Genomic DNA, 16,124 nt, shown 5'->3' with positions numbered 1-16,124 from the left:
ATGCATCATACTCCAAATGTTAACTTCTTATAGAGTGCTATTTTGATTCTGCAAGATTATAATTTTATTTCAAAGAGGACTTCCATCACCAGCGTTAACTTTTACCCAACTCAAGAGAAGAGTTACTTAAGAGTTAATTACAGGTCTGTGTAAAGGACTTTCCACGCCATAGTTTGAGAACATCGTCTCACCCTGCTGATGAGGATGTTCACAACAGTTGCACACTCAGTCCTCACCATAGAGCTTCTTCCATCTGGTGCACAAACAGGATTATCCACTCAAAAGATTGTTTAAGCTTCTATAATTCTGCACTAAAACATGTCTGCAGCTGCTAATAAAATCCACCGCAGGCAAGTTTAGCGACTTACTAGCACGGTCATAATTGCGAATGTTCTGCTTTGGGCATGGAGTAGGTGGCTCTACATTCATCTTAAAATAAAATTCCTGCTAGATGATGCATTTCATGATTAAAGCACATCTTCTGTTTATAATATCTTTTAGCCTACTTCATGTTGACAGATGGGATCTATTTAAGTTTTGTCCTGATTGTTGGTGTCATTTAGGCCTGACGTGGCAAGTAAAATTGAACAGACCAGTCAAAAAAAAAGTTGGTTATTCACAGTTAAATTATGATTTATAGGTAAGAGCGATTACCTTTACACATAGGGCCTGGATGAATTTAATTTATTTCTTCCTTAATTAAATTACCAGTTGAAAACTGCTTTTTGAATATACAAGAATTTCTGATGAACATGAGAAAAAACAGCATCAGCAGCCAACATATTGCTTTTGTTTGTTATACCAATTTTTAATCTTAATATCCATAGCAATTCTTAATATCAGCAAAGTACTCCTCACTGTTATAGTTATTACTGCATAGTTTATTTCTGAACAAGATCTTAAGACCCCACACTTGTCGATTGGCAACCCAAAGCAGATGCTGAACCCTAACTTTGGAAACCATTGATGTAAAGTCCTCAGGTGGAACAAAAAAGCAAACAAAACTGAGGAAATCTGTAAAGGGGCAAATGCTTTTCAACAGCACATCAAATGCAGTCTGAGTAGGTAGGGGGACACTTGGCTGACCTCCCTCCATGGCGTCCCCTAGTGGTGTTTCTGAAGAAAACAAAAAGGAGCATTTCTTCCATTCTCACTGTAGCAGGAAGCTGGGATTGTAAGTTTGGCTTGAAAAAGCCTACCATCTAGAGGAGAAATTGTGAAACTGCTCTTTGGTTGGCGCTCTTTGTCTTTGCAGTTTTGGATGAAAACCGACTTTGTAAGAGTAAAACAATTAAAAAGAGACGCTTACAGAAGATGTATTTGACTCAACAGTGGGCTCATATTTAATGAGAGGTCTTGTCACCTGAAGGAACGAGTCTTACCTTTAATATTTACTTTGCATGGGAATACCAAATGGCATTTCCCTTAAAACTGGAGCAGTTGACTTCAGTCAGTATATGAGGCATTGTTCAGAAAACCAAGCAAAGAATTCAGGTTAGATCTTTTCTCCTGTGGAATTTAATAATTCGTTTTCAGTGTGCAGAAGATAGTGGTAGTCTGTCTGTCTGTCTGTCTGTCTAAATAGAATGTCTCCTAGCTTAAAGAAGCAATTTAGGATATTTATGAAATGAAGCACAAGATAAGACATTTTACCCTCTGTCTCTTTAAAAAGCGTCTCTTTCCGAAAAGCTGCTAACACCACAATGCTTCTGTATTGTCCCTATCCTACCCTAACCCTGTCAAACAACAATCATATTTTCTACAAAAGTTTCAGCATTATTTCGAATTTAATTTACCGGAAGTGACACAGTGACTGGTGTCACTGCCTGGTTGTTCCCTCACAGTCCGATCACAGCGTCGTTGGAGTCGGGGAGGCCCTGTTGTTTCACCTCAGCTTTTTAGTCTGTCGTGATCAAGTGGAGAGAAACTCTGATTTGGTTTGGTGGAGTGCCGTTACAAGATAGTTTAAACCGGTTAGTTTTAACTTTACGGCTTCAGTTTGTTAAAAAATGTCAATGTTTAAGTTAGCTGGCTTGCTAACGGGAGAGCTAGCAGCCAATGTTGTTGTATAATTTACTAAAACAAGACAGTCTCCATGCCCATGATTAGAGTTTAAGTGCAGTGGTAAATATAATTTTGCAGCATATTAATGATTGAGATATAGAGAGAAATTATTTTTTTCAAGTTCGAGTACCAGCTAACTAGTTAGCCAGTGCTAGCAGCTATCGACTAGCGTCCGCTGGCTCTCTGGGGAACCCTCCAGATTGTCCCCCGAACAGCAAATAGAACCCGGGGAGCTTGTAAAGCTCTCAGCGAACCGGATCCAATGCGTGGGATGATGGGAACTCAAAGCAGCCCCGTCAAGAGCTACGATTATCTCTTGAAATTTCTTCTCGTGGGAGACAGCGACGTAGGAAAAGGAGAAATCCTGGAGAGTTTGCAGGACGGATCTGTCGAGTCTCCATACGCCTACAGCAGCGGTAAATATCGCATATTCTCTCAGGCAGAGGTGCTAGAAAGGAGAGATCGACATAAACTCAATGTGTATGGTTTCAGGGATTGATTACAAGACCACCACCATTCTGCTGGACGGTAGACGGGTGAAATTAGAGCTCTGGTGAGGCCTCAGCATCACTAAATGACCAGATTGTTGGTGTTGTAGCTTACTCATATATTTAAAAATGCACGGGGCCTCATCTGTACCTTCAACAGGGACACATCTGGCCAAGGGAGATTCTGCACCATCTTCAGGTCTTACTCTCGTGGAGCACAGGTAATCCCAAAAGCAGTTTTAACTCGTTTCTTAAAAGGTTTAAATATTTACCTGCAAAATAGATAATACAGCTAAATGCATTAGATACACACGCTTTTCTCATGCAACATGGTGACTGGCCTCATTTCTGAAATGCTGGTGTGGATTTGGTTTCATGTCTGACGGTTAGTGGTGTCACCACTAAAGCTGTGCAGGTAGAGTTTGTTAAAAACTGCCGGTAATAATAAGAAGTTTTTTCTCAAATTTGAAAGTGACAGGAACCTAGCAGGAGGTAAATCACATACTTGGAAGCGTTTGCTTAAAAGCAGACGCATGCCTTTTCACACAAATGTAGTTTTTGCAGATTATTAATATTTCCCCATCCTTATTCCCGGTGAGATCCTGTGCATGTTGAACCTCTTTATATGATTTTTTTTATGAACAGGGCATCCTGCTTGTATATGACATCACCAACGCCTGGTCGTTTGACGGGATCGATCGATGGATCCGGGAAATTGATGAGGTAGTCGCTTTATTCCATTTATAGTTGACAGAAAAGTAGTATGTGAGAGACATGTACTGATACTGAAAGTAGAGTGGCTTGCTAACATTTTCATTCTCATTGAATTTCTCCCACATTACAATCACAGTCAATATAATTTATTGGCATTTTTGTGCTACATCACACCAGTTAGTAAATACTTGTGACGTGGAAGATGCGATGGCTTAGCTCAAAGCTAAACCATTCGTACTTTAGAACAGCCTAGTCAAAGTTCAGACCCAGTTGAGAATCTGTTGCATCAAATCAGGGGGGCTGAAGGTAACTGCGTGCCAGACCTTTCAGATATTTATTTGTGAAAGAATTTGAAAGCAGGGTTTCCTGGAGTGTATTCCAAGCCTGGCGGGCCACCAGGCTTTACTTGTGCCCCCACCAGGCTAAGCATTGCTTATTTATTTAAGTTTTTTTTTTTTTATGTTTGCATTTTTTTAAGAGTTCACAGTTGGTGTTCAGGTATTAATCTTCCAATCTTTCAATGACACATAATTATTAAGTGATATTTTCAAGTTTCCTGTCAACTTTAAGCATTTTTTTTAACTTAAAAACACAGTGGACCGCTGGATGAATGACTGTCTTAGCGCCCAACCCCCTGGCTTAGCAAGTTTTCTGGCGGAAACCTTGCAAAGCACGAGTCACTTTCCTTCCTTTTTACCTTTAAATGTTATTTTATGATGATTTGTCACACAAATGCAAGACAAGGAAATCGATTCCTGTCTTTGGGTGTTGCTTGACACATTTTTGGACCGTATAAGAGTCGAGGACACCTTATCAAGAGATTGCATCATCCACACTATCCTGGCCTGGTATTAAACCTCAGCTCAGAAGACAAGTGGAGGTTCTTTAAACATGCAGCTGAAACAGAACCATAAGAGGATTTCCTTTTTCTTCAGCATGCTCCCGGCGTTCCCAGGATCCTTGTAGGAAACCGACTTCACCTGGCGTTCAAGCGCCAAGTGCCGACAGAGCAGGCGAGGGCTTACGCCGAAAAGAACAGCATGACCTTCTTCGAGGTCAGCCCTCTCTGCAACTTCAACGTCATCGAGTCGTTCACAGAGCTGTCGCGTATCGTGTTGATGAGGCACGGCATGGAGAAATTCTGGAGGCCCAACAGAGGTGAGTCGGTAAAAAGAGGCAGAATAAATAACTAAAAAAAAAAAGGATTTCCAGTTTATTCTTCCAATTATCTAAAAGCTGAGTCCTCCTTTCCTTATACTCTCCACTCAGTTTTTGTATTTTTTCTTTCTACTTGTTTTTCTTTTTTTCTTCATTCTTACTCTTTTTATTTAAAAAGAAAGAAAAGATAGAAAATATAAAAGAAAAAACTCTTTTTGTTTGTTTTTTCTCTTTCTTTGACCTCCACAAAAAGAGAGAAAAAAAGAAAAAAACTTTATCTTACTTGTTTCTTTCCTTCACCAACACATACATTTTTAATAGTTTTTACTTATTTATTTATTTTTTCTTCCCTCAGTTTTCAGCCTTCAGGATTTGTGCTGCCGATCGATCGTCTCCTGCACGCCGGTCCACCTCATCGACAAGCTGCCACTTCCTGTCGCCATCAAATCCCACCTCAAGTCCTTCTCCATGGCCAACGGCATGAACGCCGTCATGATGCACGGACGCTCGTACTCGGTCGCCAACAGCACGGCGTCTGGTGGCAGCGGTGGCGGAAGCAAAGCCAACAGCCTGAAACGCTCAAAGTCCTTCAAAGCTCCTCAGAGTCCTCCGATGAACTCGCCCTCCTCTTCCTCATCCTCCTCCTCTAAAGGCAACTGTAAGATCTCATAGTGACGGAGGGCAGAGATATTTGCCCCACCCCCTCGCCTCTCATCAGGGCAGATATTAAAGCTGTTGCTCCAGGACGTCACAAGGCTGAAGACCACGCAAGAGCTCCCAGCTGCCAGAAATGAAAACAGATATGAACTTATTTGATGTTGAGGAATCGAGCTGGACTGACGGACTGGTTTCTGTTCTCCTTGCTCTCGCCGGCGCCATCTTCTGGATGCTTGATTACCTGTTGTCTATCAGTGCAGGGAGGATTCCCTGGGGATCAACTAATGTGAATCAAGCGTTATCTCTCACTAGTTAACACTACAGATGATTCTCTTCTGTAAGGAAAAACAAGATTGTTTACTGGTATTTAAAGCTGGACTTGAAGTTATGTATGTGTAGATATATATACGTGTGTGTGTGTGTATTTGTTAAGCAGTGATTTTCATGTGGAGGAGCTTCTCATGTTTGTTTAGTCTCCAGTGTTTTGTGTGTTATGGCCTTTTTGTACAGGGGAAAAAAAATGTGTTGCTTTGCTATTTATTCAGAACATTTTGTTTGAAACATTTTAAAAATATGCTAATGAAGTGGAATTAAGGAGGAACAGATTTTAAACTAAAGCTCTTGTTTTCCAAAAGTATTGATTCGGGTTTAAGTTTAAAAAGCCTCAATTTAAGGCTTTTTAAACCCAAATTGGATCCGCTTTGTTGTGTGACCGTTTTAACTATCGACAGCATGGTTAGTTTCGATCTCTGCTCGGCTCTTATTAAAAACAGAACTTGTACAAACGAGCGCACCGATCGTTGTGTTTTCACTTTCAGATTCATTCATGTCGACATTAGCTACAGATGGATTTTCTTTGCTTTAGGGTATTGTGAGCAATTTTCAGTATAAAACGATATCTTGACAGCTCGTTTGCTGTAGCCATGTGAAGTGGGAGCCAATTGGAAATGCTGCGAAAACAAATATTTGCCAAGTATTTTTGGTCTGGTTTCAAACATCGATGTGAAATAATCTGCCAGTAAATCTAACATTAAGGAAGTTTTGCCTTAAGATAATCTCCTAAATATCCAATATAAAGGAGTACACTTATTGCACTAGAAACTAGACCAAAGATTTTGTGTTTTTGCAGTGCATTCACTTAAAGTTGTTTTTTTTTTTTATTAAAATTTTTTTTTTACAGTGGTTGGTCTTTTCTAGAGAATATATTCTTAATGCATCAAACAGGGTACATAATATGGAGCATTAATTGGATAATTTAGATTATTCTACAATCTCAAGTTCTTATAGTAGATTAACTGTTAACCTACTGACACTAAAATGTTAAATAAAAATGTCTATCATTATTTAGGTGCTGTTATTTCAGCCTGCTTGCTGCTACCCAACAGAGTTTGCCGGCTGGGATTTGAAAACACCGTTTCTAACAAGCAGCGTCTCTTCAGGTTCTCCCTCCTTCCCCGTTTTTATGCCGGGGTTTGGGATCTGAAACATTTGCCTTTGTGAATGTGGGACAGTTGTCTTTCGTTCAGTCAGCTGACTAGCATTGTGTCTTCTGTTTTGTAGGAGGTCAAATTTAAATTAAAGTCAACATGCAAAGTGTTTGAAATGACCATCAGACACATTATAAGATATGTATAAAAAAACTGAATGCTTATTTTCTTTATGAGTCAACTACGTGGCAGATTCTCGTGTTTATGTAAATTGATTTATTTTCATTCCAGCTTCCTCGTGGCTCAGTGTGTCGTAGTAGAAGCATGTCACCATGTATGGTTCCTCTTTAGAACAATAGCCTACAAAAACACAAAGTCGTGCCAAGTATTTTTGGTGTAGTTTCTAGTGCATATATCTTAGTACACTTGAAGAGTAAACTAGCTTACAAGCAACTTTTCAGTAAGACATATGAGCTTAAAACTACTGTTTTACATCAATAATTCCTTAATATTGATTAAAAAAAAAAATTGTTCAGTTGGCACTTGTAAAATGGGAAAAATGTCTTGTTAGAGCTGAAATAATCTGCTATTGGAAGTAGTATTTATTTTCAAATCAGCATTAAGGAATTCTTATCTTAAAACAAGCTCCTATACCTTGCTGAAAAGTTACTTGTAAATTAAGTTTTTCCTCAAGATATTTGCACTAGATACTACACCAAAAAGACTTGGTAAGACTTTCTGCACTGCAAAACGCTCTCATGTAAACATTTAATAAAGAATAAGAGAATGGTGTGTCTCAGAGTTTGCCACAATTTGTTTTCCTGTGGTCACAATCACAAGGAAATATAGATTTTACTTCCAAGTATGCATTAGGTATTAGCCTATGCTTTTACTCAAACATTTATCAGGGCCACCGTGGGAATCGTGGGAGTAATTTACCTCTCCTTTCCTTTTGTCCAGTCCAGGGACTGGCTGGCGTTGAAGTGCATTAAAAACCTCTGGGTGTGGGGGAGCTGATTTGATTAGCTGCTCCCTCGGTATTGGCCAGTTCGGGATAACCGGGGGGCTCCGTCGCCGCGGAGCGTGAATGCGGGGCGGTCAGGAGTCACCGAAAGGTTGCAGGGTCACTGCCAATGAAAAGATGAGCAGGAAGGAGCGGCTTGTGTAGGGGGGGCTGGGGGGTTTCAGCTGGATCTGCAGCCCGGCTCGGCAACAAAAGATGAGTCACACCCTACTGAAAATGGGGCTCTTTACGCCTTCCCACCTGGCCGAGGCATCTCTGAGCCGAGCGCCAATGAGGCTCGGTGGTAAACTGACCCATGTCTAGACAAGAAGAGAGGGCGCAAACGACGTTGTTGTGTTGGACATGATGCGACACGCCCTCTTCTTGGCCTTTCAAGCTCCTCGCCTCGAGGGCCTTTTAGCATGTCTATATATCTAAGTGTGTGTATACAAGTCCGTAGATAGATATAGATCTAAATGCAAATTTCCCATTGAAATGGGCATTTTTTCCTTCTATTTAACAGCAGTTTGCAGCGTGGCTCCACTTGTCTTTGATGTTTTTACAATGTTTGTCCAGTTGCGTTGCTCACGGTGTTGCTTCATAAAGGTTTCCGACTCAGGACGGCCGTGGGGGCGGTCAGAGAGGGTGGGGGGCTGCCCTTTCCACCTCCATTCACACACTCTGAAAGGCTGCAGCCGTCTCTTTCTCTCTCTCTCTCTCTGTCTCTCTCTTTCTCTTTCATTGTGGATAGCTGGTTGCGTCCTTCGTTCGTTTCCGAAGGTGAATTTTGCTCTTTGTTGCTCCAGACCTTGATTATTTAGGGGGGGTATTTTAAAGTAGGCAATTAGCATGCGCTCGGGCGGATACTCATTAAATATCACGGGCTGTAAAACTGGAACTTAGTCGGTTTCTCTCAAGAAAGCATAAAGATATATTTAACAATCTCCATTATTTGAGACCCGAAGGAGGGATGGAATTACTCGTTCAAAGGAGCAAAAATGTCTGAGATCCTTCTCCAACTTTTTCAAGTCAGGCATTCAAAGGACAAAAGATGGCAAAGCAAACCGCCCTTCAGATGGACACGCGTGTTTTTGTTGGTGTTCTTGATTTGCGATTTTCTCGACTTTTCCTTGACTGCCAGTGTGACAGGAGCCACGGCTGAGCACGAAGGGTTTTGTCCCAACAAGCTCAACACCAATCTTTGGGTTGATGCACAGAGCACCTGCGAGAGGGAATGCAGCTTGGATGAGGTGAGACCCTAAAAACAGAGGCCAAACAGAGTGGAGAGGATGTGGGGTAATTCAGAAGAACGGATGAACTAGTAGTTTTCTGCACTGCACAGTAAAAAAACCCGAAAGTGAATGGAAAACGCATAGTTGGTGTGTTTAACATTTTTTTTCTCTCCTCCAAAGTTCAGGTGTGGTTATTACACTGGATAAGGTGGGACATTCAAATCTTAAAGCACCTCTTGCAGGTGTCCAGACCTGCCTGAGGTATAAGCAAACTTTGCGACTGCTTTAGATTAAATCCCAAAGTTTGTTGTTGATGGTCTAAATCATTGGCTCAATTATTCCAACAGTAGTCATTGTGAGTAATAAAAAGATTGCAAGTTATTCTGAGAAATTCTGTCAATATATATATATATATATTTAGACTTTTTAAAAATAAATCCAAAATGTGTTTATTCAAACTGTAATCCATGAACACAGAATTACACAGAGGCACTTTTATCATTGACCTCAGGAAATATGTACTTGAGTGTTGCGGGAGGATATTGGAAATTTGGATTATGACGAGGCTTCCAACACTATCTGAACGTTAGCATCTTGGACACCATCATCAGTGTCAGGCATGGGCATCTAGGGGTCAGATTATACACAGACATTTAAATAAAAATAATATTTTAAATGTAATTTCTCCTTTAGTTACACAGTTTTTTAGAAGTTCAGTGTGGTTTGCCACAGATCTATTGGTTATATGTAACTAAAAAAAAAAAAAAGTCTAGTTAAAGCTATGAGGACAGTTTCATAGGCTATTAGAAAAATCAGATGGACATTTACAAACAAAGAGATAGTGGACCTCATTTCATGTAGCTTTGTGTATATTCATGGTTTTGCATTGGCATATTTCCATTTCTTCGAATCAACGCTCTTTGTAAAAGTTTAGCAGTGAGCCTTTGTGCAAAGTTTTAATGGGGTTTTACCTGTTGCTCTTTTTAGTTACTGTGTAATTACTTTCTTAAAAAAATGTCAATCTTCTCTTGAATACTGAATGCATTTTGCCTTTCAAATTGCATAAGTGACGATCTGAATTTGCTGGTTTCTCAGGACTGCGCTGAACATGAGAAATGTTGCACCAATGTCTGTGGGCTCAACAGCTGTGTTTCTGCACGTTTCTCCGATGGCACGCCTGCTCAGCCAGATAGTAAGGAAGGAGGTGGCAATGGAGACGCTGCCCCTGCCTCCACGGCTACCTGTGAGGGCTTCATCTGCAGCCAGCAGGGGGCAACCTGTGACATTTGGGATGGACAGCCTATCTGCAAATGCCAGGACCGCTGTGAGAAAGAACCCTATTTCACCTGTGCATCAGATGGCCTCACCTACTTCAACCGCTGTTACATGGATGCAGAAGCCTGTATCCGGGGAGTGACTTTGACTGTGATTCCTTGCCGCTTCTACCTTGCTGGTCCTCACACCAGTCCGTTGCCTCTTGATACTACGGTTTCTCCAACCACAACATCCTCGCAGGAAGACCCCATGCCCCCCACACTGTACTCAAACCCTCACCACCAGTCAATCTACGTTGGGGGCACCGTTAGCTTCCACTGTGATGTGATTGGAGTCCCCAGACCAGATGTGACATGGGAGAAGCAGAGTGAAAGACGTGAGCGTCTAGTCATGAGGCCGGACCAGATGTATGGCAATGTAGTTATAACAAACATTGGTCAGCTAGTTGTTTACAATGCCCAGGTCTGGGATACAGGCATATACACATGCATTGCAAGAAACTCTGTAGGAGTTCTCCAAGCGGATTACCCGTTGTCTGTTATTCGCCGAGCTGATGATGACTTTTCCGAAGATCCTGAGTTGCCTATGGGACGGCCGTTTTCTCCAGCCGATTGCCTTGCTGAAGTCGACACTAGAGTGTGCAGTGGGGAGCGTCACGTGGACTGGTATTATGACAGCAAGCTAAGCTCCTGCATGACCTTCAGCAGTGGCGGGTGCGACGACAGTCGCAATCGTTTTGAGACGTACGAGGAGTGCAAAGCGTCCTGTCAGAGAGAGGGGATGGGGATCTGCTCCCTGCCGGCGGTTCAGGGTCCCTGCAAAAACTGGGAGGCACGTTGGGCCTGGAATTCCTTACTGAAACAATGCCAGCCTTTTGCCTACGGAGGATGCCAGGGAAATGCAAACAGCTTTGCCACCAAAAAGGAGTGCGAGGCAAACTGTCCACAGCCCAAACGGAAACCGTGTAGAACTTGCCGGATGAGGGGGAAAATGATGCCCACCCTGTGCCGCAGCGACTTCGCCATAATCGGCCGGCTGACGGAGCTCATTGAGGACCTTGACTCTGGTTTGGCTCACTTTAGTCTGGACGAAGTCCTAAGGGACGAAAAGATGGGCCTGACTTTCTTCAACACCAAAAACCTAGAGGTGACCATAGTAAAGATTGACTGGAGCTGTCCTTGTCCCAACATCACCATGGACGAGAACCCCTTACTGGTGATGGGAATGGTGCAGGACGGCATGGCCATCATCCAGCCGGACAGCTACGTCAAAGCCATACCTGAACGCAGGCTCCGTAGGCTTCGTGATGCCATCAATAAAAACACATGTGAAACATTGTGAAGCTTGCTGGGACACAATGGCCCGTTTAATTATTTCACAAATAAGTGACTACAACCAATTTATTTAAGAAAGGAAGATCAGTTGTTTATATTCAGTCCAACAGAGGTTTTTATGACATTTAAGATATTGTGAGACAATTTATACAGAACTAAAATGCTATTTTATGACATGTATTTTCTAATGGCAAATGAAAAAAAAATCTGCTAAAATAGCTGCTAACCAAATTAATCATGTTGAGTAAAATCCATTTTGTAATATTTAAAATAGGTCACTGTTGTATATGACTGTACTTTATTTTATGTACTCTTATTTTATGTGTGTATTGCCCCTCTAGTCATGTACTGTATAATCTAGGTTATCTACCTCTAAAAAGCACTTATGCTTAGTCACTAATATAACATTTGTCTTTCCTAGGATGATAAAAATAAACTTCATGTAAGTGTTTAACTGTACAGTACTCAACAGTTTGATATACAGTACAGACCAAAAGTTTGGACACACAGTTGTGTCCAAACCTTTGGTCTGTACCGTAGCTAGAAAAACAATTAAGATTGAAATAATGTGTGCTAAGTTATACGATAATTAAAGTGGAAATTGGGGTGTGCTCCGGTGGCGTAGAGGGTAGCGCGCCCCACGTTTGGAGGCCTTCAGTCCTCGACGCGGCCGTCGCGGGTTCGATTCCCGGACCCGACGACATTTGCCGCATGTCTTCCCCCCTTCCTGTCAGCCTACTGTTGTTTAAGGCAGTGGTCTCCAACCTTTTTAGTACAGAGGACCGTGCGTGCGTTGTGAGGATCGAAAGGGGTGGGGGTGCGCGCGTTGTGAGCTGGCGCAAGACTCAACCCTCGGCATCCGGTGTACGATTTTCAAGATAAAAGCTCCTCCAGACTCAATACATAGAACGGACATATTTAATTATTTCTTCCGCGGCCCGGTACCAATTGGTCCACGGACCGGTACCGGTCCGCGGCCCGGTGGTTGGGGACCACTGGTTTAAGGGACACTAGAGCCCACAAAAAGACCCCCTGGTGGGGAAGAAAAAAAAAAAAAGGAAATTAAGGCGTTTTGACCATCCTTCGCCTCAGAGATGGGTCACCAGGAAACCTCACACCAAACTCTCTTTCCTGAAGAGAAGGCATTTGTTGTTTGCTGGCATCTCCACCTAGACAAATTTAAAGCATTTTAAGTTTAAAAACTATACTTTTTGAGATAACTTTTAGAAAAAAAAATTGCCCCAGATCCCCTTATGAAATAGATACTTACAATTTTCTCTAGGAATAAACCATTTTTTTGTGCCACAGAATTGAGAAATGAGATATCCTTTAGTCCCCATTCTGGATTCCTGCAAGATTAAACATTATATATACATTGAAAAAATAAAATAAATACAAAGTTATTGTTTTGGTTCTTTTAATATAAATTGCACAGCCTGCTTACTAGTCTTAACGTGTACTAAGGTTTTAAAAAGTTACAGTTTAAAAAGCCCTGAATTTTTCAGCCATGCAGTTCTCCTTCAATTTAAAGTCCTTTAAATTAGATGTCAGATGTAGTCCTGGAGTGACTGTACTGCAGGTCAGCTGGCTGAAAGAAGGCTGCTATATTTTTTTATCTTGCTCACAAAGACAAAATTGAATACACTAAGATGTTACAGTTGGCGTGAATATTAATGGAATCTCACACATCACTCTCATTAAGGAGGCTCTGTTTTGACACTACATTTGCCAAGCTACAAGCAGAACTTTCACTAAGCAGCCAACTGCATGTTCACAACCAGAGCTGAGAGTGAGAGTGAGTACCGAGCTTTGAAAAGCATTAATTTACAAAAACATGTTCTACAAGGATCTAAAAATGTGAGGCAATGAAGAAGACTTTGTGGAGTATGAAGACCTGCGATAGGTTTGAAGAATGTGTGTTACTTTTGATGCACTTCCATTCTGAATAGTTCATGTATATTGAGATCAGTGGTATGTAATTCAATAATCTCATCCAGTAATGTTACTTTCTATCATCTCACCATTTTGTTTTAAATTAACCAAATGTCAATGCTCCATGGGTGAGATCCTTTCTAACCAAATTAATCAGAAAGTGGGTCAAGAGTCATCAGTTCGAGAATCCACCATGGTGAGAAAAACATTTCCAGAGTTTTGCATGAAATCAAGTAGGGTCACTGCTGTGGTATCCGAATTGAAGTTTCAGTGATTGATGATGATGAGCAAAAAAAAACCAGCGCATTTTTGTTGGTGCATTTATTTAAATAAACAACAGATTACCTTTGCCTTAGGCTGTAGTCAAAGTCCACGTTGCTTTGAGGGGTGATCTGGCCATTCACCGCATATGGCTGAGAGTATTAATCGTTAGGAATCATGAGTGGATCTGATAGTGGCATAAAATGTTTTTCGCTTACCCCGTATGTCAACAGAAGACCCTGTGGCTTCAGCAGCGCTCCAGCCCCTCTGAATAATCCCTAGAAGAGAACAGTGAGGTCTTTAGGGCACCAGAACTACATCACATAAAATGGAGGCTGGAAAGTGGAAAACTACTAAAACCTTTTTGTTAGAAACTGCCTACAGTTATCATTGGAGGAGCTACGCATCTGAAGAGCTGTTATGTAAATACACTCAGGGGAAGCTTTATGCATACTGCGTGTGCCTTCAGTATTTAACCAAACCAGGTCAGTTTATTAAAAGATGAATACCGCCGTATAAATAAAAGCTTTCTAAGCTGCAAAACACTCAATTCAAGACGCACTAAAAACAACCTCACCAGTTCTGATAATCTACAGAGGTTCACGTATAAAGACTGAGTCATAACCTAAATTCTGCAGAAAAGAAAAGGTTGGAGTATTAGAAGCATGTGTTTCATTAATCACTTCTCATTATCATAACTTTGACAACTATTACCTGTACTTTCAATTGCAGTAATTTTCTTAAATCTACTCACTGTGGGGTAATGCTAATTGGTCCACAACCAAAAGGCTCAGAAACAATGTGAAAATCTTCAAATCATAGCATAGAATTAAAATAAATTACATCATGACGTTTGAGGAATTTTGTAATTATCTCAATAATTAATAAAAAAACCCAACAACCAACAAACAGGAATTGATAGGAAATGGTAGTATGAAATAGCTTGAATGCAAAAAGGGTTCATTGGATGCAACTTTATGTTAGAATTACTGTTATTATATTTGAGCTGCCACGCATCAAAACTACTTGCTGTCTGGCTGTAAATAATTAAACCTCTTCCTACCTGAAGACGAGGCGACCACGCCTATTAATTTTGGTACTACACTGCCCTCTTGTGTGCAAATAATCCAATTACAAAATAAAAACCAATAACCACCTAATTAGCCTAAATACTCATATCAGGTATTATATTTGCAGGTTTCTGACATTTTTAAGTTCAGTTCATGTTTTGTTTGTTGTTTTTTAATTACTGTATAAATATACAGTTACTTCTGTTTTAATACCTCTTTTTTAGTCATTTTGCGAGGAAAGAAAAATTTGTAGGTAATCATCCAAAATTAGATCTCAGCATAAAGCAATGCAATAACAAAAATTGCGTTTCAAGGTTTACAACAGGAACGTTTTTTTTCTCAGAAACAAACGGATCTATTTCTGTGTTATTTTACCTTTTAGGCTAACCTGAACCAGCTAAGATTACAATTCTACTTTAAAAATATATCCATTGCTGTATTTAAGCTACATTTATTCAACACAGCCAACACACTTTGAGGAATGGTATGTCTATAGAATGTCTCAGGATTAAATATTAAGAACCTGCATTTTTTTTGTTTGGAAACATGAAGCTAAACTAATTTGCCAAGCTGACCTCTGTGCAGGACAAGGGAGAAATATGGATCATGTTGATGTTGAGCACCAGGTCAAGGCTTTCAGGCTGAATCCCTCCCCAACACTGATGAGGCTGAGAAGCATCCAGGTGGATGGCAGGCTTCACATTGTGCAGCTGGTAGTGAGACCTGTAGGCTTCTATACTGAAAGCAGAACACAAAACATTTACTGTGAAGCATAAAGCACAGATTACCTCGACTGAAAATGATATTACAGAAGCCTCGAAAGGTTATTTTAGCCAGCTAACTAACACCTGTGCTTACCTGGCAAGAGACTGGCGGTCATACTCAGACGGCTGCCAGGTGATATTTCTCAAAGTCTGTGCAAAGTGAACGACATGCTGCCCGGTGCCAGAGGATATTTCCAGAGCCTGCAGGGGTCTCTGAGTGTTAACGCTGTCCCGGAGCACCGACAGAATAGGCTCCTTGTTCCTCTCTGCCGCGGCGGCGTTCAGCATCGTGCCAAAGCCCGGATTCAGGCGTCGAGTTATCGGGTAGAGTTTATGTAACCACTCCAGCTGACCCAGTAAAGATGTACCCCACGCAATACACCCACGAATGTACAGGTTTAACACTTCAACTCTCAACTTCCGCATTCGCATCACGTGCCTGAGCTACCAATCCAATCAGAATACAGGGGCGGGGACAAGGACTTCAAAATAAAACACATCGATTTCCATCTATTTTTTTTTGTATGTCTTTTCACTTTATTATAGGAAAATAGCATCCAGGATGGTCATTTGCTCACGCTTTAATATCATATAACTCCTAGTTATTAGATAGTTATTAGAGCAATAATAAGTTACAGGTTTAGGAGGGGCGTTTGAACACTGAGATTGAGCAAAAATCAAATAGATGAAGTAAAAGGATTGTCACATAAGTGAAAAAAAATAGGCAAAATAAAAACTGACAAGC

At 41.0% G+C, this 16,124-nt stretch overlaps 3 protein-coding genes across 3 annotated transcripts; 2 read left to right on the top strand and 1 right to left on the bottom strand.

Annotated features, from left to right (window-relative positions):
• The first annotated feature begins 1,781 nt into the window (after positions 1-1,781).
• On the top strand, positions 1,782-5,870 carry LOC122829567 (ras-related protein Rab-40C-like). The gene is made up of 6 exons (XM_044114228.1): positions 1,782-2,480; positions 2,557-2,617; positions 2,713-2,773; positions 3,198-3,275; positions 4,202-4,424; positions 4,780-5,870. The coding sequence occupies exons 1-6, from the start codon at positions 2,327-2,329 to the stop codon at positions 5,094-5,096; spliced, it is 894 nt and encodes a 297-aa protein (XP_043970163.1). The 5' UTR covers positions 1,782-2,326; the 3' UTR covers positions 5,097-5,870.
• Positions 5,871-8,373: 2,503 nt separating this feature from the next.
• wfikkn1 (WAP, follistatin/kazal, immunoglobulin, kunitz and netrin domain containing 1) lies at positions 8,374-11,363 on the top strand. The gene is made up of 2 exons (XM_044114200.1): positions 8,374-8,761; positions 9,839-11,363. The coding sequence occupies exons 1-2, from the start codon at positions 8,510-8,512 to the stop codon at positions 11,357-11,359; spliced, it is 1,773 nt and encodes a 590-aa protein (XP_043970135.1). The 5' UTR covers positions 8,374-8,509; the 3' UTR covers positions 11,360-11,363.
• Positions 11,357-15,815, bottom strand: mettl26 (methyltransferase like 26). Its single transcript, XM_044114233.1, has 6 exons — positions 15,474-15,815; positions 15,191-15,353; positions 13,764-13,823; positions 13,630-13,697; positions 12,623-12,701; positions 11,357-12,521 (listed from the first exon to the last, which is right to left on the bottom strand). Exons 1-6 carry the CDS (start codon positions 15,809-15,811, stop codon positions 12,465-12,467), a joined length of 765 nt encoding a protein of 254 aa, XP_043970168.1. The 5' UTR covers positions 15,812-15,815; the 3' UTR covers positions 11,357-12,464.
• Positions 15,816-16,124: the final 309 nt, after the last annotated feature.

This window comes from Gambusia affinis, linkage group LG04, assembly GCF_019740435.1.
Source record: "Gambusia affinis linkage group LG04, SWU_Gaff_1.0, whole genome shotgun sequence".
NCBI lineage: Eukaryota > Metazoa > Chordata > Actinopteri > Cyprinodontiformes > Poeciliidae > Gambusia > Gambusia affinis.
This window is presented reverse-complemented; position numbering and strand designations above follow the sequence as displayed.